Source organism: Gambusia affinis, linkage group LG21 (assembly GCF_019740435.1).
Source record: "Gambusia affinis linkage group LG21, SWU_Gaff_1.0, whole genome shotgun sequence".
NCBI classification, from domain to species: Eukaryota; Metazoa; Chordata; class Actinopteri; order Cyprinodontiformes; family Poeciliidae; genus Gambusia; species Gambusia affinis.
Window position 1 is genome coordinate 725,001 of NC_057888.1, and position 24,316 is coordinate 749,316.

Genomic DNA, 24,316 nt, shown 5'->3' on the forward strand with positions numbered 1-24,316 from the left:
ATTTAATATTTTTCTTAATAGGTTGTTTATATAAATAATTGCATTTTTATTTTATTCTGTGCATTTAAATTATTATATATTTGTTTTTGTTTAATTATTAAATTTTTAAATCAAGTTTATTCTAGCTTTTATATTCATAACAGTAAGAAATTAAATAAAAATATTCAGTCTTTAAAATAAAATAAATATTTTCTCTTATGTTCAGGACATTTTGCTGCCTGATTAGTTTCTGAATGTAGATTAAACATTTTATTAAACGATCATCAGATGTTTTCCCTTTAATCGCTGAATCAGCAGAAACCTGACCGTTGATCCGTTTCCTGTAACGATCTGTTAGCTGCTGCCTTGCTTCAGGGAATCAAACCTGCAGCGTTGTGACCCGCTCAGCATCTCGACCTTCTTCTGTCTGCAGCCCGTCGCCCAGCAAGTCCCTGACGGCCGCCATGCGGGCGCCGCCCAGCCGCAACGCCCGCCGCAACCAGGTAGGAACGCAGGCCCCGCCCCTCTCCCATCATGCAGCGGGGCATTCCTGCCGCCGTCAGGGCTTCCTGTGGCTTCAACAGGAAAAGGGAAGTTCTGGCTGAGTGTGTGTGTGTGTGTGTGTGTGTGTGTGAGTGTGTGTGGGTGTGTGTGTGTGGGTGTGTGTGTGTGTGTGTGTGTGTGAGCAGTAATCTGCAGAGATTGTTTGGTCAACGTTTCCTCAGAGTTCAGCGGCTCAGTGAGGCGTCTGTCCTCCGGTGGGGGACGCATCCTTATGGGGGACGCGTCCCCTACCGTCAGGATGTGGAGCTGGGGTCCTCCAGTGAGGTCCATCAGAACCAGTAGAACCAGCTCACGCTGCTCTGATGTTTCCAGGACTCCAAAGACGACAGCTCAGCTTTCATCTGCCCGCTCTGCGACAAGAACTGCCAGACGCAGCACCAGCTCACCATGCACATCCGACAGGTAGGCCCCGCCCCCGCAGGTCCAACACACACACACTGACACACACTGACACACACTCCTCCGTCCCGCAGCACAACGCGGACGCCGGCGCCACCGACCATTCCTGCAGCATCTGTGGGAAGTGCCTGAGCTCGGCTTCGTCTCTGGACCGACACATGCTGGTCCACAGCGGGGAGCGGCCCTACAAGTGCACCGTCTGCGGCCAGACCTTCACCACCAACGGCAACATGCACCGGTACACACACACACACACACACACACACACACACACACACAGCCAGCAGGGCCAATCAGAGCAGAGAACAGTCACAAGCACAGCAGAGGATCGTCCTGGTTGTTTCCAGCTGCTGCAGCCTGAGGCGTCGGTGGGGGGGACAGGAAGTGGGAAGCAGATTCAGATCCAGCCGCCATCACACCCACCAGAACTCCACCCAACCAATTATCAGAGGCCGGGTCCAGAATCAGGTTTTAGTAACCAGTAGCTGCTCCCAGTGCTCCCAGTGCTCCCTGTTTGCAGCGCTGTGGTTCTGTGAAGGTTTCTGTCGGCCTGCCAGCCGTGGGCAGGAAGGAATGATGGAGGCTGACAGACACACAGACACTATTCTGCTCCAACGCCGCGATCCGTTACTGTCCTGGAATCAGACCTTCAGTTCAGATCTGAACGCTAAACGACAATTAGAGTAAAATATTCTGATAAAAGGAAAAGAAGAAGAGAAGGAACAACGATGGAGAACGAAGCGACTCAACGAGAACCAGAGGAAACAGCAGAGAAACCCGACAAATCAGCAACAACCACCAGAGACGTTACAGCAGGCAGAACTTTAATTCTTTAGAACAAGAATTAAAGTTTCAGTTTTAACTTCAGAATCACAGCAGAAGAAGCAGAACGAGGATTCACTCAACAGAAATCTGTTAATTTCATCAAACTTTCACATTTTGGCAAAATAAGTTTATTAACGGCAGTTTATTAAAAACAGTTTATTAATTAACAGTTTATTAATTAAGTTTATTAATTAACAGTTTATTAATTAACAGTTTATTAATAACAGTTTATTAATTAACAGTTTATTAATTAAGTTTATTAATTAACAGTTTATTAATAACAGTTTATTAATGGAAGCTCGTTAATTTGACATTACTGACATTCATAACAGAAACAGGAAATAAAGTCGTAGTTTGTCTGTAGTTTTCTCCGGTCACCAGACAGGAAGTATCAGACATTATAAAACGATTTAATAACAGCCTTGAGTCAGCAGAGGGGCTGATGGGTAATGTAGTTCCCTAGCAGGCTGCTGGCAGAGCAGAATATCTGGAAACATCGTTTGCTTTGAATGTTTAAGGCTGAGAGATGAAAACTGATCTGAATGTTTTCTCTGGTTCACTGGTCACTACTTCCTCATCCTCCTCTTCCTCATCCTCCTCTTCCTCAATGTTTTCTCAGGTCTTAACTTTCTTCCTGACTCTTCTCTTCTTTCAGTCTCACTTTCTTCTAATCTTTTTCTTATTTCCCCTCGTCAAACTTTTCCTTGTCTCTCTCTCTCTCTCTCTCTCTGTCTCTCTCTGTCTTTCTGCTGACTCTGCATGTTTGCTGCTCTCTGATTGGACGGTTCAGGGGTCACGGGTTTGTTTGCAGCAGGCTCTGCTCCCTGATTGGCCCCTGCTTCCCTGCATTCTGATTGGTTGATGAGCGGCTTCCTGTCAGCTGCTCCAGATCTGCTGACTGGCTGTCAGGACCTCTTATGGTCGTCCAGCCGGCTGCCTGAGGCCACTATTAATAGATGACACCTTGGAGCCCCTCTTCCTCTTTTCACTCATCTTCCTCACTGGTTTCCTAGCAACCCTTCCTCACCTTCCTCTCCATCTCCTTCATTTCTTGCTCCCTTTTTCTCTCCTCTTTATTTAAATTCTTTCCTCCCTCTGTTTCTTCATCTCAGTCACAATCTGCTGGCTCCGCCCACTTCCTGTGGACTCTGCTGGCTCCACCCACCATGTTTTCCCAGAGTTCCTTCTGCAGCTCCTTCCTGATGAAGGTGACGACCTTTGACCTCCTCTCCCCCTCAGGCACATGAAGATCCATGACAAAGACCCGGCCAGCGGCCTGGTGCCCCTCAGCAGCCCCCCGTCTCCCAACAAGCGCCGCCGTCCCTCCGTGAAGCGGCGCCAGGGCCTGGAGGACGACCCCGGAGACGAGCCGCCCGCCAAGAAGGTAAGAGCCGCGCTCCTCCTGCCGCTCTGCCCCGGCGCTCTTCAGGGAACCAACAACCCGGCTCTGTGTCCAGGTGACGGAGGAGGCGGGGGCGGACGATTCGGCAGCGCTGCCGGGGGCGGAGGAGGAGCTGCTGCCGTGTCCCATCTGCTTCAAGACCTGCAGCTCCAGACTGGACCTGGACGCCCACATGGACACACACCCAGACACCCTGCTGAGGTAGGGAGGCACCAGTTACCCCAGTTACCAACCAGTTACCAACCAGTCACCAACCAGTCACTAACCAGTTACCAACCAGTCACCAACCAGTTACTAACCAGTTACTAACCAGTTACCAACCAGTTACTAACCAGTCACTAACCAGTTACCAACCAGTTACCAACCAGTTACTAACCAGTTACCAACCAGTCACTAACCAGTTACTAACCAGTTACCAACCAGTTACCAACCAGTTACTAACCAGTTACCAACCAGTTACTAACCAGTCACTAACCAGTTACCAACCAGTTACCAACCAGTTACTAACCAGTTACCAACCAGTCACTAACCAGTTACTAACCAGTTACCAACCAGTTACCAACCAGTTACCAACCAGTTACTAACCAGTTACCAACCAGTTACCAACCAGTCACCAACCAGTTACTAACCAGTTACCAACCAGTTACCAACCAGTTACTAACCAGTTACCAACCAGTTACCAACCAGTCACCAACCAGTTACTAACCAGTTACTAACCAGTTACTAACCAGTCACCAACCAGTCACTAACCAGTTACCAACCAGTCACCAACCAGTTACTAACCAGTTACTAACCAGTTACCAACCAGTCACTAACCAGTCACTAACCAGTTACCAACCAGTTACCAACCAGTTACTAACCAGTTACCAACCAGTCACTAACCAGTTACTAACCAGTTACCAACCAGTTACCAACCAGTTACCAACCAGTTACCAACCAGTTACTAACCAGTTACCAACCAGTCACTAACCAGTTACTAACCAGTTACTAACCAGTTACTAACCAGTTACTAACCAGTTACCAACCAGTTACCAACCAGTTACCAACCAGTTACTAACCAGTCACTAACCAGTTACTAACCAGTTACTAACCAGTTACTAACCAGTTACCAACCAGTTACCAACCAGTTACCAACCAGTTACCAACCAGTTACTAACCAGTCACTAACCAGTTACTAACCAGTTACTAACCAGTTACTAACCAGTTACCAACCAGTCACTAACCAGTCACTAACCAGTTACTAACCAGTTACCAACCAGTTACCAACCAGTTACCAACCAGTTACTAACCAGTCACTAACCAGTTACTAACCAGTTACTAACCAGTTACTAACCAGTTACCAACCAGTTACTAACCAGTCACCAACCAGTTACTAACCAGTTACTAACCAGTTACCAACCAGTTACTAACCAGTTACCAACCAGTTACCACCCATTCTGGCAGGTTGTGTTGTCATGACAACCATCCCCCAATGAAACAACAACTGGCTGTCGCCATGGAAACAAACTCACCTGTCCCACAAAGTGAGTTTGTTATTCATGGAGAAGAAAAGTAGAGATGGAGGGATGAGAAACTGGAAGAAAGAAAAGGATCAGAATTAAATATGGAGAGAAAATAATAGAGGGATGGAGGGATGATAAAAGGAGAAAAAATAATGAATAGAAAAGAAAAGCTGGAAAGAGGTCAGCAGGCGGCGCTGAGCTCGTTATGGAGGGAGGAGAATATTTAGAGGTAAATCCTCGTTAATCAGCCGGTAAGAGGATCGACTGGAGGGAGAGAGAGAGAGAGAGAGAGATGGAGGGATGGAGAGAGATGGAGGGAGAGAGATGGAGGGATGGAGAGAGATTGAGGGAGAGAGATGGAGGGAGAGAGATGGAGGGATGGATGGAGTCGTGGTTTAACGCAGCAGGAGGAGAATGAATTTCAAACTTTTGAGGATTAAACTCCTGATGTTCTGGTTTGGTTCTGCTGGTCTAGTTTCAGTTCCAGAACCTGGTTCTGCAGCTCAGTCCATTAACAGGTACTGGTACCAGATGCTGTTAGCTTTTTCATGCAGCAGAACCGATTAAGAACAGACCCAGAACCGGGTCCAAATGTTTCCAGGAACTGGAACCAAACGGGTCATAAAGCTGATGAACCGGTTCTGGGTTTCACATCCAAACCATTGCTAAAGAATCGTTTACAGCAGCGGTGGTGAACTCCTGGTCCTGGAGGTCCTGGAGGTCCTGGAGGTCCTGGAGGTCCTGGAGGTCCTGGAGGTCCGGTCTCCTGCAACCTTTAGATGTGTCTCTTCAACACACCTGAGTCCAGTCATGAGGTCATCCAGGACTCTGGAGAACCCGACTGCACTGAGGAGGAGAACCAGCTGTTGGGTTCAGGTTGTTGAACCAGAGAGACTCTAAGAGCTGCAGGACACCGGACCTCCAGAACCAGGACCGCCCACCGCTGGTTTATAGAGTAAACAAACTGTGACTCCGCCCACTGCGACACAAACAAACCCAGAGATTAGATTTAAATCTGGTTCTCCTGGTTTCTGCTCTCCAGATGTGATCTCTGCTGCCTGTCTTTCCGGACTCACCGCGGACTGCTGCGGCACAACGCGGCGGTCCATAAGCTCCTCCCCCAGGACCCCAGCGGCCGCCCCTTCATCCAGAACAACCCCTCCATCCCCACCGGCTTCAATGACCTGGCCTTCATCGACTTCTCCTGCAAGAAGTTTGCTCACATCGCTCAGGTGCGCCCTGCCGTCCCGTGGGCGGACCGGCTCCGCCTCGCTGTCCCACGGCTCCGCCGGCGCTCTAACCCGTCCGTCTGTCCGTCCCTTCAGGTGTGGTGTGAGACCAACCTGCGGCGCTGCATCAGTAAGTTCCACCGCTTCGTCTGTGACTCCTGCGACAAGGCGTTCCCGCTGCGCTCCGCCCTGGACCTCCATAAGACCGCCTCCCACCCGGACAGACCTGCGGAGGCCGCCGAGACGCCGAAGGAGAACGGAGAGACGCGGGCCGACGAGGAACAGGGAGCGGGGAAGCCGCCGTCAGAGCAGTGCGGCTTCCTGGAGGCCCTGGGCCTGCAGCACGTCTCCAAGGTTTGCTCCTCTGCTGCTTCCTGAGGCCCAGAGCTGCTGGTTCTGGTTCTGACGCCGATGTTCTCACGATCCAGGTGACGTCCGGTCCGACCGACGACGAGATCCATCAGGCCCACCTGGACAGCATCAAGGTGATCCACGTGGAGCCTCCGTCCTTCAGCCTCCCTCAGGAGCCGACCTCGGCCTTCCTGTCCGGCGGTGTGGGCGTGGCCCTGGGTCTGGGCGGCCTGGCGGCGCTCAGCATCCCGCTGCTGGAGGCGTCCGGCTCCGCCCTGCAGGGCCTGTCGCACCGGGACGCCCTCGGCCTGCTGTCGCTGCAGCCCTTCCAGGCCGGCTTCCTGCTGCAGCCGGAGGGAGGCGCCGCCACCGCCGGCACCGCCTCCTCCAGCTGCAAGCCAGGAGAGTCCGGCGGCTCCGGAGTCATGGAGCTGGCCGACATCCAGCAGATCCTGAAGGTGGCCGCCGCCGCGCCCAACCAGATGGGGCTGCCGCCGCTGGCCAAGGTGCCGGGCTTCACAGGTCAGTCCTTCACCAGCTTCTCCCAGCCTGACCTCTGTACTGGTTCTTCTCTCTAACTGGTTCTTCTCTCTAACTGGTCCCGTCCTCCAGGTCAGCTCTCGGGTCAGAAGGCGATGCCACCGCTGAAGCCCAAGCCTCCCATCAGCCCCCGCTCCAGCCTCAGCACCACCACCCCTCCGCCCCTGCAGAGCTCCCAGCAGGCCTCACTGGGCTGCATCAGCCCCAGCCTGCCTCCGCCCACTCCCTCCATCTTCAAGACGCCCTCCTCCTCGGCGGGGGGCGAGTCGATGGGCGACGCCAACACGCCGCTGTCTGACTCGCCGCCCGGCGCCACCACGCCGCTCCAGGAGGAGGCGGTGCTCAGCGTCAAGAAGGCGGGAGGCAAAGCGGGGAGCGGCGCCTCGGCTAAAGGCTCGTTCCCCTGCCGCTTCTGTGACCAGGTGTTCACCGTCTCCGGCGCCCTGCAGGCCCACATGCGCTTCCACCTCGGCATCCTGCCCCACCAGTGCAACATGTGCGACTACGTGGCGCCGGACAAGGCCACGCTGATCCGCCACTTACGCACGCACAGCGGCGAGCGGCCGTACGTCTGCCGCATGTGCCACTACCCCTTCACTGTCAAGGCCAACTGCGAGCGCCACCTCAGGAAGAAGCACGCCAAGACGTCCAGGAAGGACATCGAGAAGAACATCAAGTACGTCACCTTCAGCGGCGGCGCCGACATCACCGCGGCAACCACCACACAGGAGGCGGAGACGGGCTGCGAGACCACCTGCCGGTTCTGCGGCGAGGACCTGAAGACGTACCGCGCGCTGCAGATCCACCTGCGCACGCACAACGGCTGCCAGAGGAAGCCCTTCGAGTGCCGGCGCTGCGGCGCCGCCTTCCTGGCCAAGCGGAACTGCATCCACCACCTGCTGAAGCAGCACCCAGAGGTGCAGGAGCGCGAGATCGAAGGCCACATCACCACGCTGCTGCCCTCCACCGCCGCCAGCGCCGCGCTCAACGGCCTGGGAGCGGTGAAGGCGGAGGAGCCGCTGTACCCGACGGAGCTCGACCAGCCGCTCGACTTCTCCGCCAAGGGGCGGGGCAGCCAGACGGCGTCTCCGGCCATCAAGACGGAGAACGCCTCGCACGGCTTCGACAGCGCCGACCCGGACCAGCCCATCGACCTGTCAATCCCCAGCAAACGTCAGCGCCGGGAGGCCGGCGGCGGCATAGAGCTGAAGACCGAGCAGAGCGCCACCGTGGAGCAGCAGCTCGCTGCGTCTCCAGAGGAAAAGGCGGCGAGCTGCGTTCTTTCTGTCCAAGCTCCGCCCCCGCCGGGTTGCTACCAGCTGCCTCCTGCCGCCGGCCGGGCGCAGCGCCTCAAACCGCTGCTGCCCAAGCCCTCCGCCTCCTCGCCGCCATCGGTGAAGGACCTGGCGCCGCTGGCCTCCATCGCTCAGATCATCAGCTCCGTGTCCGCAGCGCAGGGCATGCTGGACGGCGCCGCCCAGACCGCAGCGCCGTCCTCGCAGCACGAGGCCGAAACCGCCGGACCCGCCGCCCTGGACCCGCCCAGCGACGACGTGTCCGACGGATCCTCCAGGTACTTCCCCTCCGTCTGCCATACTTCGACACCATCTGCAGCGTCTGACTCTTCCTCCCAACACAGGCGGCGGGCGCGGAAGAAGCCGGCCGCTCTGGCGGCGAGGGAGAAGGCAGCGAGCGGCGGCATCGACCTGGAATCCAGCGGAGAGTTTGCCAGCGTGGAGAAGATGCTCGCCACGACCGACGCCAACAAGTTCAGCACCTACCTGCAGACCGGGGCGGCCGAGCCGGCGAAGAGGCCCGAGCCTGCGCCGTCGGCCATTGAACGTGCCGCAGCCACCGGAGTGGAGGAGAGAGAGGGCAAGGTGAGCGAGGAGGGGAAGCCGGCGGCGGCCATGACGGTTCCTCAGACTAAAGGAAAGAAGAACGCCTACTCCAACTCGGTCCAGAAGATGACCTGCCCGTTCTGCCCGCGCGTGTTCCCCTGGATGAGCTCGCTGCAGAGACACATGCTAACACACACAGGTAACCCGCCGCACAGACTGCTACAGCAGAGCAGCAGGAAACCTCGCGGCGAACTGTAGCGTCTCTCCGTCTCCTTCAGGCCAGAAGCCGTTCCCGTGTCCCCGCTGCGACGCCTTCTTCTCCACCAAGTCCAACTGTGAGCGCCACCTGCTGCGCAAACACGGCGTGACGCACCGGACGCTGCGGCGCAACGGCGCCATCGTGAAGAAGGAGGGGGACGACGGCTCGCAGGAGAGCGCCGGTACGGACCCCAACCACGCTCCCCTGTGGTTTATGACCCGGTCCCCCGCTGCCACCCTGAGCCTCATGTTGAGAACCCCGGGTCGCCTCCTCTTGACGGTTACTTTGTGTTTCTGCAGAGAGCCAATCAGAGACAGAGCAGCTGCCGACAGAATCCAAGGACCTCGCCCCAGAATCAGGCCCCGCCTCCACCGTCAACAGCCCCGCCCACTCTGACGTCACTCCACTAAGCCCCACCCCCAAATCAAGCCAAGGTCAGCCCACGAAAACAATTCAATCTATTAATACCTCAACTATAAACAGTAAGCTAATGCTAACAGTAAGCTAATGTCCATCTGCAGAGCAACAAGACACAGAAACCACTGAGCAGCCTGACCAACAGGGGGCGCCAGAGACCAAAGGAGCATCAGCAAAGCAGCCTCTGCAGAGCAGCAAGGTAACAGCCTGCCAGACAAGATTCAGGGCTAAAACCTAAACAGTTACTGTCTCTTTAAAAAAGCGAATAGCATCTTTAGCATAACGACCAACATGTCTTCCTGCTCCTTCAGGCCGAGAACACGGACGATGACGACTGCCACAGCAACAAGAGTCTCGACCTGAACTTTGGCAAGAAGCTCATCGACTTTAAGCTCTCCACTTCCTCCTCAAGCTCCGCCCCTCAAGAGGAGCCACGCCCCCCGTCTCCTTCAGCCGCGCCCCAAGATGCCCCGGAGATCCCCGAAGAGCCGGCGCCCTCCTCTTCCTCGGCCAGCAGCCCAGCAGGGAAGCAGCAGCCCGACTACAAACACGTCTGTCGGGTTTGTGCCAAGAGTTTCCGCTACGCAATGACTCTGGCTCGCCACGAGAGGGCGCACCTCTCAGAGGAGGAGCAGGCTGCGGCGGTGACGGAGGAAGAGGACGGTCCTTTGCCTGCGAGGGAGGAAGAGGAGGAGAGCAGAGCTGCTGAGCCGGAGGCGGAGGAGAAAGAGGCGGAGATGGAGGAGGAGGAAGGAGGAGATCGGGAAGGAGAGAGCGACGGAGGCGAGAGCGGCGAGTCGGAGGAGGAGGAGAAGGAGAAGGAGGAGAGGAGCGACGAAGAGGCGTCGGAACCAAAGAACAACGAGGGAGGAAGGGTGGACAAGAGGAAGAAGATCTGCACCGAATGCGGGAAAAGATTCTGGTCTCTGCAGGACCTGACGAGACACATGAGGTCACACACAGGTAGAGCACATCTTGACCCCGCCCACATGTAGACAGGCTCCACCCCCAGCTAGACAGGCCCAGCCTGTGGTTGCCATGGTGACTCCCTCCTGTCTGTCTGCAGCGTGACGTTGTGTCTGTCCCCAGGCGAGCGGCCCTACCAGTGCCAGACGTGCGAGCGGACCTTCACCCTGAAGCACAGCCTGGTCCGCCATCAGCGGATCCACCTGCGGCCGCGCGGCGCCGACGGCGACGCCAGCGAGGACGGAGACTCATGCGCCCCCACCCCCACCTCCACCTGCCCGCCGTCCGAGAACGAGAGCGAGTGCGGCAGCGGCGCGGCGGGATCCAAGGAGCTGGAGGAGGAGGACTCCAAGGAGGTCGAAGGTCAGCAGGAAGGTTCCGGGTCGGCGGAGGAGGAAGACGTGGAGAAACGGTCCGACCCGGCGGCGCCGCCCTGCACCGACCCCCACCAAGCTACTGAATCAAAGACGAGCACCAGCACCGACTCACCCGCACCACCAGACGGCGCCAAAGATCCCGGCAGCTGCCCAGCAGGGGGCGCCGCGGCGGACGGCTTCATGCAGGGGCTGCTGGAGATCCACAGCAAGCCGCCGCTGGAGCGCCGGCTGCCCAACGGAGAGCCCCCCCTGGTGGGCGTGGACTGAGGGACCCCATCACCGCAGTGCCAACCGACGAAGGACGACGATGATGATGATGATGATGCAAAGAGCGTAAAATCTTCTCCCGAAAGACAGAACCTCGTTTTCTTGAAGTGCCTTACTACTAGTCCGACTTCTACAGATGTTTTTGTTGCTATATCTTTATCTGCGTTATTCCGGAGGATGGATCTAAATTTTTATAGCTTTTTATGATGACAGTGATTTACTATTTTTGTGCGGGAAATCTATATTTCAGCAATAAAAAGATTAAATGATTACGATTTATTGTTCTAGATTTGTGTTTTGAGAATCGATGATCAACTTGGAGACGCGGACGGACTTGGGAACTGTTCGGGTCGAACCGGAGCGGCGACGGACTTCTGCTTGCTCCGGTTTGAACATCATGTTTCAGATTTAGACTGAATAAAATGGCGGCTGGCGGTGGGACTGAGGAAAGCTGTTGTAACTGGAAACCTGCCGGTTTAACTGCCATCTCTGCTGGCTCATGGAAACCTTCAGACTGATCCCAGTGTCTGGGGGGGGCGCCGTCGTTCCTGTTTTAAACCCATCACACTATCCCCCCCCAGAGGCGTTTCTCTCATCATGATTCTCAGTTGATTCCAGGCCGCTGCGCCGCGCCGCGCCGCGCTCGGCTCTTTCTGCATGTTTGCATTCATATTTAGGTGTGTTTGGGGGGGGGGCTTCTCATTTGGTGGATTTTCGTTTTTTAACTGAACAAATTGAACGTTTTGTTTTTGTGTGTTTTTGAGTGTGAATGTGGCCTGTCTCTGGCCTGTCTCTCATCGCCGCCCCCTAGTGTTTGTTTTAGGGTAACTCGCAGGGCCTCCGGCATGCTAACATGTAGCGGCACTAACACCTGTTCCAGGTTCAGTTTACCTCAACTTTTGCTTTTTAACTGAAGCTGTTAGCGCAGCTCCGGACGCAGCCCTGAAAATCCAACGTCTTCCTCCCGGGTCGCCCGGTTAAACCGAGGCCGCCGCCGCTAACGGCCGCCGCCGCTAACCAGGCGATGTCGGAGGTGTTTCTTGGCTCAGACAGACACGCTGTCTCAAAGTGTTTTCAGCTCCGTGTCTCAGAGCAGGACGACACTAGATCGGTGTAGCATCATCCAGACAATCTGACCTTCAGCTCAGTTAAACCTGCATTTATTCCCCTACAGTATTATCGTCTGTCTGGCGTTTCCTGCGTCCTGTCGGGTTTCATCTCCTCTCTGAGGGTCCTCCTCAACTCTTTTTTCCTTTGGAAACGTCTGAACTTTACAGCTGACCCCAAAGGTCTTCAGCTGAGCATTAGAGACAATCATGTGTGTTTCCAGAAGAAGATAGGTGACAGCAGATGGTTTATAAAGAATAAAACAGGTTGGTGTGAACACTATTTGGTGTCCGAAACCTGCTGCACATGTTCTTAAAGGGCTAATCGTCCATTAGCACCAACCTTAGCAGAGGGACGGCAGCCTGGCTGTCTCTTCTTTTCTTGCTTGTGTGTAGAAAACTTTGCTTCTTGTACATTTTTCTTTTTTAATATTAGATGACCTCATAAGCAAATCAAACCTCAGTGGCTTATATTGGAACTGTAAGGCGGTGATGGTGGGTCGTTAAGCGGCTTCATTAGAGACGAATCAAGGATTAGAGAAGCAGAACCGCTCCGATTGGCTCATCGCTGCCCTGAACTGGCACTAACGTTTTCCTGACCTACTACTACCACCTCTTCTGTTCGTACTACTAACTGCAGTCCGGAGAGAAAGGCTCGGCCTCTTTAGCTGCTTCTGCAACAAACAACTGGACTTTGTGACATTAAAAACTTTAGTTATTAATTATGTTCAAGCATTATTCAGGTATCTGAAGCTTAAAAAAGCTGTTGAGTTGTAATTTTCTACCTGAGGTTGCTAACACCGGCTAGCGAGCTGCTATAAGCTTCTTTAGCTAATTTGTTGCTTACTCTTTATGTTGATATTTAAAAAGAACATAAGTAAAATCTTAATTGGATGTTTTCAGTTTATTTTTGATTAATTGAAGATAAGAAAATACTTTGATGGGTTTTAGTCAAGATGCTACTCGGCTAACAAGCTAACAGGTCGCTGTTTCATTTTGGTTTTCTGTCAGATTTCAGTCAAAAATTGGATTCAGTTTTTCTTTCATAATGATGAGCCAATTCTGTTTGTTGAAATTTACCAGTTTGCAATTAATTTACCCAAACGTGTAACTTTATTGATGCTAGCAGTGCTAACAGATAAAAACCGTTTTATTGGCTAATGTTTCCATTCCCTGAGTAGAACGTTTTCTGAATAATGTCTGAAATTTTATTGCAGATGAACAAAAAACTTATTTGCTGAAACCCAAAACAAGCTAGCTGCAGCAGCGGTTCAACCAAGCTAGTTGCAGCAGCGGTTCAACCAAGCTAGCTGCAGCAGCGGTTCAACCAAGCTAGCAGCGGTTCAATTAAATTCTGTCATATGAATTTTTATTACTTATTTTTCTTTCTAAAACAATTTTTCAGAGATTTATTGATGAATGTTTTAAGTCTTAGTGATTATGGGACATTGCTAATATGCTAACTCCGGCTCACTGACACTAAGCAGGAAAGAATTGTGGTAACTTTTCTTTTTACCAGAGATTAAATAAAATAACCACCAAATTATTTGCAAAATGTGCAAATTTGAAACTAATTTATCAAACCTGTAAACAAAGTTAGCGATAACGTTGGAGTGAAGCTAATGCTAAACCTTACTTTTACTCTTTAGAAAATAAGTTTTTTAATGATTAAGTTGTGAATATGGTCCATAAATATCTTTATGTTTCATCTGAAATGTATTTTGATTTAAGATGCTAACAGGCTACGTTAGCTTCCGCTGTGCTTTGAATTAAACTTCCTGCAGACGTCAGTAAAGGAGCGGCCCTTTCTCTCTCGCTGGTTTCTGTCTTGTCGGCTTCCTGTGTCCTCGTGTCCTCGGGGGGTTTGTCTCCTCGTCTGTCCCGTCTGCGTGTGCGGCCATATGAATACTGGACTTCCATTCGAATGCACATGGACTATTTTTATTGTATTTATTTGGAGCCCAGGCGTGTTTCTGTGTGTGAGTTTAATTGTCTGCAATGACTTGAGAAGAAGCCATGTATTAAAATGTCACATTTATGCTGCAGAGTTGTTGAGGATCTGGTGTTTTTGTTGTTGTGGCCCCCCCGGCTTGCTCAAGGGCCCGGCAGGAGAGACTCGGACTAGCAATAAGAATCCTTCTGAATCCAAAAGCTTTATGTAGATTTTCCTGTGTGAGTCGAGAACAGTCTGTCTGGGTCTGTTGGTTCTGTTTATTTTTAGTTTTCTTCTATGACATAAATGCATATAAAACTGTGAAAATCTATTGTGATTAATTAAAGGGTGAGTTTTAGGTTAGATTTTTTGCATGTTAATCTACTTTGTTCCTTATGGATGATTTCTCCTTCCTCCATCACTTCTTGTGCTACACACATATAAAAATATCAAAATCTATAGAATCTCGCTCTCAGGGTCTTTCACAAATCCATGATTTGAAATGCTTCTTGTTTTTTCCTCCTGAGTCGCAGCTTGTCCAGATTCCTTTGTCTTTTTTAAAGATGACATCATGATTCAGATCTGTAAATCACTACATTTAGCACTTGACTGTGAACTCGTCGTTACCAGACAGAAAATGTGGTTCGATTTTTGGTCTCCAAACTCTCTGATCTGAAGCCTTTTTTGTTTTATTTAATGACTTTTTCTTTGTGTACTGGACCTCAATCACAAAGCATTATAAAAACACAGTCTGGATCTTTTTCTGTCCCTGCTGTTAGCAACATGACAGTGTTTCACAGAGTCTAGAGATGTAAGCCTCCTCTGTATTCAACCCAATAAGAAAAAGCAATAAAGATTATGTAAAGGAAAGGTGTGTGAATCAACACGGGTCATACTTCTGTCTTCTTTCATCGTCAGAACCGGATTCTGGGCCTTTAAGTTCTCTGATTAAGGTTGTTTAACACCTGATAGACTCGGTTTTCTTTCTCACTGAGTCAAACCAACCTGTTCCCCTCCTGGCCTGTGGGGGCGCTGCACCAACAACCACTGAAGAAAACCTCACAAAAACCTCTGAAGACACTGAGAGCAACTTCCTTCTTCACCAGATGGAAACAAGATGGAGGTGTCAGATTTTAGTGTTGGAGGATTTCTCTTTAGGAGACATTTCTGCTGCTAGCGCTAGGCTAACACGTTAGCGTTGGTTGGATTTACCCAGAATGCCCTGTGCTGTTGTCCACTTCCTGCTTTTGGAGCGGTCTCTGGTCCGCTTGGCGTTCACATTCAAACTGAACCAGAGTTCACTTCAACCGAACCCAGACTGAGGTCTGGAGGACCAGAGGTCAAAGGTCAATTAGCATTCACATCTCACCAACTGACCCGGACTTTGACTAGGCAAACAGACTGGAGTTGTTCTAAACAGGTCTGGTGTCAATGCAACTTTAAATCTAGAGTACCGTAGGAACGTTGGTGACAATCTGTCGATGTTCCAGCTCTCTTCAAGAACCTAGAAATGTTTGATGGATTATTCTATTTCTCTGTAGAATCTCTAGAACCTACTGAGTGTGGCTCTTTGAGTCTCTGGAGAACCCGACTGCACTGAGGAGGAGATCCAGCTGTTGGGTTCAGGTTGTTGGACCAGAGAGACTCTAAGAGCGGCAGGACACCGGACCTCCAGAACCAGGACTGACCACCCCTGATCTGATCTGGGCTTTGACATCTGGTGTCCTGCAACTTTAAGAAGAGTCCTTGGTCACCTGAATCAGATAACTCATGCAGTGAAGTTCACTGATGACCTGATTGATTCAGGTGTGTTGAAGCAAAGATGCAGCTAACAGTCTGTAGGCCTGGATTTGAGAAACCTGTGGCGTACAGTTAATCAGAGTTGGGCCTCGCGGTAGAGGTGCCAATGTTTCCTTCAGTCTCAAAATGTCTGCCTGTCACTTTTTTCCCAGGATGCTTTTCCAAAAGCATCTGGACTTTTAGTCCATGACTGAGATTACACAATCAAGAGTGGAGCTGGGAAGGAGGCCAGACTTTACGCAGCGTGTGAAGACATCGCAGAGACTCGATGAGGTTTTTGTGGTTGGAGGAGTCGAAGAAGATCTTCCTGATTGAGCTGACAGTCCCACAGGACAGTGTGAAAGACTCACAGCTCTGGGAGCAGCAGGAAGGAGGTCAGATTGCTGTCCACAGGCTGGGGGGGGGGCAGCAGACGGAGCAGCTAGTCGGTTAGAACAGGAGCAGTTCAGCTAGAGACCAAGAGAGGACAAGCAGTGACGGGAGGGTGTTGGGGTTAAAGGTCAAAACGTCCAGTGGAAGTTGGACGCCACCTAAAGACATCCCCTCGAGGCTGAAAGCTGCAAACATGACTGAAGTAAGAGGTTTTCTGTAGTGTGGCTGGAAGTGGCCCGAATCCTAATTAAAAATAAATGTTTGTGTTGTTGGCTTGGCTTCAAAATACTTTAAATGTGTCCCAGTGAGCTGGCTATGAAATATTATACAAATTTCAAGTCGCAAAAATATAATTGGAAGACATGCAGTCCTGTGAGCCGCCAGATGGGGGCAGTGTAGGAGAATTACCTGTTCGGGTCAGAGAAGAAACCAGCGGGACTGAACTCATGTAAGTTTATTATCTATAATAAGACTTAATGTAGCTCATTTTAATATTCTAGTTGCATCAAACCCTCCTCAGATTATAACAGACTCTTAATATTTAGAGCTGTTTCCCCCTAGACGTCAATTTAACCGCGTTTCACTTGAAGCTAAAGTGAGATTAGGTTAGGCTAATAATGTAGCATCTTGCTTTTAAGGTTTTTCAGCTGTTTTTGTTGTATTAATGTGCATAAAGTGCCAGGTTTTGGTATTATAAATATCTGTTTAACTTTAATCTTCAAGTAGTCAGAATGAAGCTTCTTAAATCAGGTTAAACGGCTAATCTGACGGTTTTGTCGGCTCCGTCCTGCCCCCTGTTGGTCAACAGGTTCATATTGTGCAGCTTCAGATTATTGAAACTTTTTCCAAGAGTTTTATCAAAAATCATCCTGTTGGGTAGAGTTTTGTGCAAACATCCACATCCTGGATTATAATAACCATAAACATAACTGCATTTGATTAGATTTCAGCTGAATTTTCTGTGTAGAAAATTTGGTGCATTCATTTCTTCCCAGTCCGACTTTATGAACCATTTTGTGTCCAACTGCAGCCTCAGGCTTTGACCTGAAGGACTCACAAATCTCTTATAAAAATTTGTGACTTACTGAAGAAAAAAAGTTAAGCTTCTTGTTTTAATTATTAGTTTTAGTTGCAGGAAGTGTAATCTTGAGCTCCGGGTGGTTTGTGAGCACCGTCGCCCCCTGGTGGCTGTCAGGATGTCTGCAGCTTCAAACCTGCTCAGGTGAACTGATGTAAAGTTTTAAATGTTGTGATTGTTCTCAGTCAGTGAAGAAAAGCTGTTAAGTTCACATAAAATCCAGATTTACTAAAATCCTTTATTTTACATAATGAACACAGATTTACATCAGAGTTATGCAGCCTCATTCCTGCATAGGTGGAAATCCCAGGAGGTCTGGACCCCCCCAATCTTGAAAAAGTCGAGAATGGTCCCCCCCAGAAAAAACATCATTGAAGAAACATTTGCATTTAAATAATATAAATATGAAAAGGCAAAAGAAATAAAAAACAAAATAAATCTGCCATATATCTCAGAAAAAAAAATATTTTTAGGCTCCTCCTCCCATTATTAGAACAATGGTTCGGTCCAAAGTCTGGGAGGAGCAACAGGTCAGAGCTGCTGGAGGGAGGAGCTAGCTGCTAGCTGTTAGCTGCTAGTTGTTAGCTGTTAGCTGCTAGCTGTGGCTCTGCATCACAAATAAAAAAACCCTCCAGTAAGTAAATACCAGTTATAATTTAAATAGGCCATAACTTGTATTGGGAACCATTTCAATAAATCAATGTTTATGATTAATTTTATTAAGAGCAGTTAATCATTAAAGCTTTTTTATTTAGAGCCTTAAATGTTTGTAAAGGTGTAGCAGAGATTAGATCAGTCAGACTGAACAAAACTATCTAAGCAACATTTTAGTTTTAGTTTTATTTCTCTGCAGGATGTTTACTGAGAATAAAACATGTTTGATGAGCTTTAATAATCATTTTAGTCCTGCAGCTTGAATGTGTTGTAAAAACCTTTTAAACCATATTTTACGTTACATTTCACTGTAACTTTGCCGACTCCAACAATTGGTCTTAAGAAATGTTCCAGTTTATGTTCCCTGATAATGAGAAGGATTTACGTCCTGGCATACAGGTGCGGCTCAGGCTCCGCCCACAACAGGTGACCCCTGTGTCAGTGTTCATGTGTTTATAGCTACACAAACGTTAAAGCATCTTCTGCTCTGAAAGTCGCCGTATTTTAGGAATAAAGTTACATTTCACACTTTATCTTCCAACAAAATCATCTGCAGTTTATGGAGTTATAATTACTTTATAATTATAATGAAATAAATGACGGATTAGCAGCGTAAATGTTTCCAGATGGAGTTAATCAGAGAGAGATTTAGACCGTGAGGGAGAGGAGGATGCTGGAACCTTCCTGGTGGTTCTGCTGGGTCCGTTTGGTCCTACCGGGGTCAGAGGTCATCATGTGGGGTGGGGCGGTCACACTGTGGACGGCTTCATCAGCGCCTGCTCCCCAAACAGCTGCTTGAAGTGCGCCACGTGCTCCTCGCAGTGTTCCCCTGGTAACCGACACATCAGACTGTAACTCAGCTACCAGGCTAGCGTTAGCATCTCATGACCGTCGCTAACGGCTGCTAATCTGATTTTAATCGAGTTTTGGTTGAATGAACACCAGCTGGAAACAAGATGGCGGCCGTGCATCACTGTGAACTACAGAGGTTCTGGTTCTGACCTGGGTTGAAAGACGGGTTTCCTCTGAGGCGCTGGTTCCGCTGCTGGAACGACCGGAACACGGTGTAGAACAACATCTGGTCTCCCGTCTGCCGCGCCGCATCCAGGAACTTCCTGGCCGACACGTTGTCATGGCCGCCTGCGTCAACAAACCGGGTGAACGGTTACAGGAAGGCCTTATATGGTCGAAGAGCTCTGGAGCTAACGGCTAACAGTCGTACCAACGCTGCGGATGAACCTGAGCGCGCCCAGAACCTGCTGCTTGGACAACAGAACCTCCACGATCTCATCGTTGGCCGTCGACAGGCGCTGGAGAGACAAGATGGAGAGCAGTTAGTGGGAGGGAGACGGATTAGCAGGATGGACGGAAGGTTAGCGTGTAGCGTGGTGAGGTTCTGGTTGGTTCTGGCCCAGTTCCTGTTCGGTTCTGGTTGGTTCTGGCCCAGTTCCTGTTCGGTTCTGGTTGGTTCTGGCCCAGTTCCTGTTCGGTTCTGGTTGGTTCTGGCCCAGTTCCTGTTTGGTTCTGGTTGGTTCTGGCCCAGTTCCTGTTCAGTTCTGGTTGGTTCTGGCCCAGTTCCTGTTCGGTTCTGGTTGGTTCTGGCCCAGTTCCTGTTCGGTTCTGGTTGGTTCTGGCCCAGTTCCTGTTCGGTTCTGTACCTTGAGCATGTCCAGAGACAGCTGGTGGGCTGGAGGGTAGGTGCTCTCCAGAGACAGCAGCAGGCAGGCCTGAAACACAGAACCAAACAGAACCAGCTGAGTCGGGTCGCTGCCCCCCTCAGCATGATGCTGCCACCGCCGTGCTGAGGTTCTGACCAGAGGTTTGGAGTCACTGAGGACGTGGTACTGCAGGAACTGGTGCAGCATGTAGAACAGGTTGTTCTGGACCAGAGTCTTGATCACCAGTTCATACAGGTAATGCTGCAACCAATCAGAGACAGCAGCGTCAAAGATTGGGAAACGGGAGGCGGGAGCGCTCACTCGGCCGCGTTTTACCTGGACGGTGATCTGGTTCTGATTCAGGGAGCGGATGTACTCCATCAGCACGGCGATGATGAACTTATGGGACACGTCCTGCAGCAGATTAAAGTTCCTGAATCAGCCTAAATAAGTTTTAGTTTGGAGGAAATTAATTATAAAAATTAAAACATTTTGGTTAAAATGTACTCTGGACTATTTTTATTTTTTATGTACGATATGTAAGCTGGAGATTACAACAGTGTAGTTACAGCGTGCAGCCATGTGGGGGCGACAAACCACTGAACCTCTACAGGAACGTCAGACGAATAAAATCTGATATTTAGGGATAAACTCTCCATGTTTTCATTATGGGATGCCTCCCTGCTCCTCCCACCTTCATCTCTGTGAACGCTGACAGGACATGTGTGTACATGTCTGATTGGTCGATGACGGCCTGCGTCCGGACCGGCCGCTTCTGGGCTCCGCCTCCTCGACTCGGACCGGACTCCATGGCCTGCAGACCCAACAGAGACTCGTTTAGCCCATCCGGGTCGCCGGTTGTTCAGAGAGGCGGGGATTCCTGCGCTCACCGCCGTGTAGCTCTGCTCCGCCTCCAGGTACTCCTTGTACACCTGGTTGAGCTTGTCGAAGACGGTCGCCACCACGGGCAGGCTGCCCTTCTCCTGCCCGTCCAGAACTGGAACAGAAACAGTCGTGAGTTTCCCGCTTGGCAAGTGAAGACGCCGACAACTGGGACACGCACTCTGAGAACACACGGACAGGATCACCATCTTGCAGTCCCGCCGCCGCAGCAGGAAGTCCATCAACTTGCCCTTGTCCTGCAGCAGGTGGACAGTAGGGGGCAACCTCACCTGCAGATACCACAGGTAACCTGGGGCACAGGTGAGAGGTTACGGAACAATCCAGTCACCGTTAACTCTGGCAGGAGGAGAACAAACCTTCACTGGCGCTGATGATGATGTCGGGCTGGAAGACGCTCCAGGAGGAAGAGTCTGGGTCAGAACTCAGGAAAATAAACTAAACCTCTTAAAGGAAATGACCTTTGACCCTCAACGAGTCAAACAGGAGTTAAAGTGGATTCATAGATGAAGAGAAATAAAGAAGGAAGTTCAAGCAATCATAACAGAGAATCACCTCATCCCCTACCCCAACGTCACATCGTCCCCTACTCTGTCACATCGTCCCCTACCCCAACGTCACCTCGTCCCCTACCCCAACGTCACATCGTCCCTTACTCCAACGTCACATCGTCCCCTACCCCAACGTCACATCGTCCCCTACTCCAACGTCACCTCGTCCCCTACTCCATCACATCGTCCCCTTCTCCTCTAAAATTTGGTTAATTTCTAAAATAAAACAATAAATATTGAAATCCTGGAGGAACCAAACGGTAGACAAACCCTTTGACTTGTTTGATCAGGATTTTTCCTCAATTTAAATGTTTGAAAACACTAAATAAATTTTCCTTTTTGGTCATAAAGCTTGAACAATCAGGAGACGCTGTGATTTTATGAAAAAGAAACTTCTGGGTTAAAGAACCGGGTCTACTTCCTGTCGGCCGTGAAGAACATCCCACTGACCTCGTTTTGTGAAACAGGCCCGTAGTTTTAATGAGCCAGCGGTTCTGACCCGGTTCTGATGCTAAAACCCAAAGGATACAGAGCTGACACGGAACCGGCGGCTGAGTCGGGACGGCAGCCGGACCTGCAGAAACACTCGGAGTCAGGTTTGAACGTGGACTCGGAGGGCGGTTCTGACCGGGTCGAGTACCTGACAGAGGAATCCTGTAGGGATGGATGGACCGGGCCGGCAGAACCGGCTGGTGGGTGTTAACGGCGCAGTCCGGTTCCTTCAGCCTGATGTCGAAGATCAGAGACGTCTGCCGGAGAAAAACTCGGGTCAGTCCATCAGGACACGACAGAAACGAGTCCGCCAGGTACCAGGTCCAAACCCGGAGAGTCACAGGTCAGATCTACAAGTTTACCATCAAATAATCAGCGAGAAAATACAAGGCCAGACTCGAGTCTCAGGCTACAAGTCCTGTCTGTAGGGGACCAGTGCAAGTCGAGTCCTGTATCTAGGTGAAGTCCGAGTCCGGTTGCTGAGTCCCGAGTCCAGTTGCCGAGTCCCGAGTCTGGTTGCCGAGTCCCGGGTCTGGCCGGCTGACCTGTGAACTCTGGTGGTGAACGACGATCAGGTTGTCCACGATGTTCAGGGCGAACTTCCCGGTGGTGTTGAGCTTCAGGATGTGGCTCTTCTTACAGGCGCCCTCCCTGGAGCGGAGCAGAACCAGAGGGACGGGTCGGTGTCGGAACCAGGCCGGTCCTGGACCGGGTGTTCTGAACGCAGCACCGACTCACCTGGACAGGTGGTAGAGCACCACCTCGGCTCCGGGGCTGTTTGCCGTTCGGGAGTGGTGCTTCAGGTACATGACGTACACCTGGCCGTAGCTACACACACACACACACACACACACACACACAGCGCTCAGCTTCATCAGCAGTCATTGTCATCAACCGCCCCAACGGACCGCCACCTACATGGTTGCCATGGCGATGTCCCTCTCGGACAGCGTCAGCTTGGCCGGTTTGGGGACGACCGGCAGCTCGATCTCGAACTTGGTCATCTTGGTCATGGTTCCGTTCTGGAGGACACAGAAGACGACGATCAACATGTCAGATAAATAAATCACTTCATCTTTCCTGGCCACTGAAAAATTCAAGATGGCCGCCATGGTTGTCTTGGAAAATTCATTTTTCACTAAAATCACAAATTAGGTTAAATTGTTTTATTTAGCCTATTTTGAAAAATATAGATCAAGTATATTTTCTTGATTTTGTTTTTTACATTTTCTTTCTGTTGTACATTTTTCAAAATGGCCGCCGTGGTTGTAATGGAGAATATTTTTTTACACTAACATTGGCAGTAGTTATGGGGCACAGCTAATTAAAGTAAGATTCTGCGCTACACCAGAACCTCCAGAAGCGGATCAGGAGAGACGGACCCGGAAGGCGAACGGCTGCAGGACGTTGCCCTGCACCGTGGTGGACAGCAGGATCACGGCCGTTTCCGGACAGTACTGGTACCAGTTCACGTTGATGCTCTGACTCTTCAGCAGCTTCAGGCTGCGCTTGTCTGGGAACACCTGGACACACGGACACACAGGTGAGATGCGGATCAGAACCGAGTCTCCGGGGAATGACCCGGACTGACCTGGTAGAACTCTATGCCCTGGTCCGTTATGAAGACGATCTCGTTCCAGCTGGTCCAGCAGAACCCTAGAACGCTGGCGTTCTTCGTCTGCAGGAGCAACAGAAGCAGTTAGCAGACAGAACGGCCTCCACTACCTGACCTTTGACCGGCAGACGGACCGACCTTACACTCCTGGGTGAACTCTGTGTGCGGATAGTCGGGGATGAAGTTGATGAAGTCCTGGAAACGCGGTCAGACGGTTAGGAACCAGAACCCAGATAACTTCTAGCTCCAAATACAGACGGTCCCTGAACTCACCACAGACTTGGAGGTCCGCTGGACCGCCAGGATCTTGTTCCCGATGGAGAACTTGATGCACTTCACCTCCCCTTTATCATCCATCCTGCAGAGGAAAACAGAACCATCAGCCTGACCTTTGACCTCTTCATTCTGTACACTTCACAGCTTCATCACGCTTAGAACCTGATATGATCTGATGTACCTGAAGGCAACGCTGCTTTTGTCATCAGGCCCTTTCACCACCACACCTGTGGCTCCACCTGAACGCACCGCAAACACCTGCAGACAGAACGCAGGGCATAAAAACCCCGCAACATTTAAAATCGTTTTAAAAGAAAATACACCCCTTCTCCCTGCTGGTACTGATTCTGCTACAAACAGCTAATTCAAACACGTCATCAGTTACCTGTGTAACCAGGTGTAAACCAAGTCTTGCTAACTGAGGAGAGCCTAACGGGTTAGCTCACCTGTTTGTTAGCTTCATCGAAGAAGACGTTGTTGACGCTTGACGCATGCTCAAACTGGACCGGGTTCTCGCTCAACTCCAGGTAATGTTCCTCCGCCATCCCGACTCACCTGGCCTTCACTTTACTGCAGTTTGAAGGAGGAAAACAGCGCGGAAGCGGCGGAGCATTAGCTTTAGCTGAAGGACGGGACTTCCGTCTCACTCATTCAAAATAAGAGCATAACCGGGATCAACTTCACGGGGAATTCTAGTTTCAGTTTTAAATTAATTATCGATGTTTAATTAATTTAATTACTTGAATAAATTGTATATTTTATTTAATCAATGCTTATTAAGCTGAATCCAGCGGACAATTGGTCAGGATCCGTCTTGTAATTTGAAAGTCTTATTTTGACAGAGCCAAACCGGAAGCATTCATTTATTTAGTCATGTGATTTGTCATGAATGCTTCATGTTTTTCAGCATGCCTGTAGTCTGTATAAATAAAAACGGGAGATTTTCATGTTTTCTTATTTCTT

General features: G+C 50.5%; 2 protein-coding genes across 3 annotated transcripts in view; one reads left to right on the forward strand and one right to left on the reverse strand.

The window, feature by feature from the left end:
* rreb1a (ras responsive element binding protein 1a) overlaps positions 1-14,841 on the forward strand; it is a 42,960-nt gene extending 28,119 nt beyond the window's left edge. For both annotated transcript variants that reach the window (XM_044104946.1, XM_044104947.1), the window contains 15 exons: positions 413-482; positions 856-945; positions 1,017-1,180; positions 3,007-3,151; positions 3,225-3,370; positions 5,714-5,903; positions 5,997-6,254; positions 6,329-6,773; positions 6,864-8,364; positions 8,431-8,831; positions 8,911-9,072; positions 9,191-9,325; positions 9,413-9,507; positions 9,620-10,271; positions 10,398-14,841. In XM_044104946.1, coding sequence (XP_043960881.1) covers positions 413-482; positions 856-945; positions 1,017-1,180; positions 3,007-3,151; positions 3,225-3,370; positions 5,714-5,903; positions 5,997-6,254; positions 6,329-6,773; positions 6,864-8,364; positions 8,431-8,831; positions 8,911-9,072; positions 9,191-9,325; positions 9,413-9,507; positions 9,620-10,271; positions 10,398-10,918 — 4,975 coding nt within the window. In that variant the 3' untranslated portion in view covers positions 10,919-14,841. The remainder of the gene's footprint in view (positions 1-412; positions 483-855; positions 946-1,016; positions 1,181-3,006; positions 3,152-3,224; positions 3,371-5,713; positions 5,904-5,996; positions 6,255-6,328; positions 6,774-6,863; positions 8,365-8,430; positions 8,832-8,910; positions 9,073-9,190; positions 9,326-9,412; positions 9,508-9,619; positions 10,272-10,397) is intronic.
* A 2,584-nt stretch (positions 14,842-17,425) lies between these two features.
* rmc1 (regulator of MON1-CCZ1) lies at positions 17,426-24,013 on the reverse strand. Its single transcript, XM_044105078.1, has 21 exons — positions 23,800-24,013; positions 23,535-23,611; positions 23,351-23,435; positions 23,216-23,272; positions 23,054-23,140; positions 22,845-22,985; positions 22,381-22,484; positions 22,201-22,290; positions 22,008-22,113; positions 21,611-21,719; positions 21,500-21,544; positions 20,779-20,832; positions 20,583-20,711; positions 20,410-20,516; positions 20,214-20,333; positions 19,856-19,933; positions 19,676-19,780; positions 19,520-19,588; positions 19,084-19,171; positions 18,864-19,001; positions 17,426-18,690 (listed from the first exon to the last, which is right to left on the reverse strand). The coding sequence occupies exons 1-21, from the start codon at positions 23,896-23,898 to the stop codon at positions 18,611-18,613; spliced, it is 1,968 nt and encodes a 655-aa protein (XP_043961013.1). The 5' UTR covers positions 23,899-24,013; the 3' UTR covers positions 17,426-18,610.
* Between the last annotated feature and the right edge of the window lie 303 nt (positions 24,014-24,316).

What these genes read in the sequence shown, in the direction of transcription:
- rmc1 (XM_044105078.1), bottom strand. Translation starts at nt 23,898, where the DNA reads ATGGCGGAGGAACATTACCTGGAGTTGAGCGAGAACCCGGTCCAGTTT. An exon ending in CATCATCAGCGCCAGTGAAG is followed by an intron (nt 20,712 to 20,778) that starts GTTTGTTCTCCT and finishes CCTGTGCCCCAG; the next exon opens with GTTACCTGTGGTATCTGCAG. An exon ending in AAACCCGTCTTTCAACCCAG is followed by an intron (nt 18,691 to 18,863) that starts GTCAGAACCAGA and finishes GTCGGTTACCAG; the next exon opens with GGGAACACTGCGAGGAGCAC.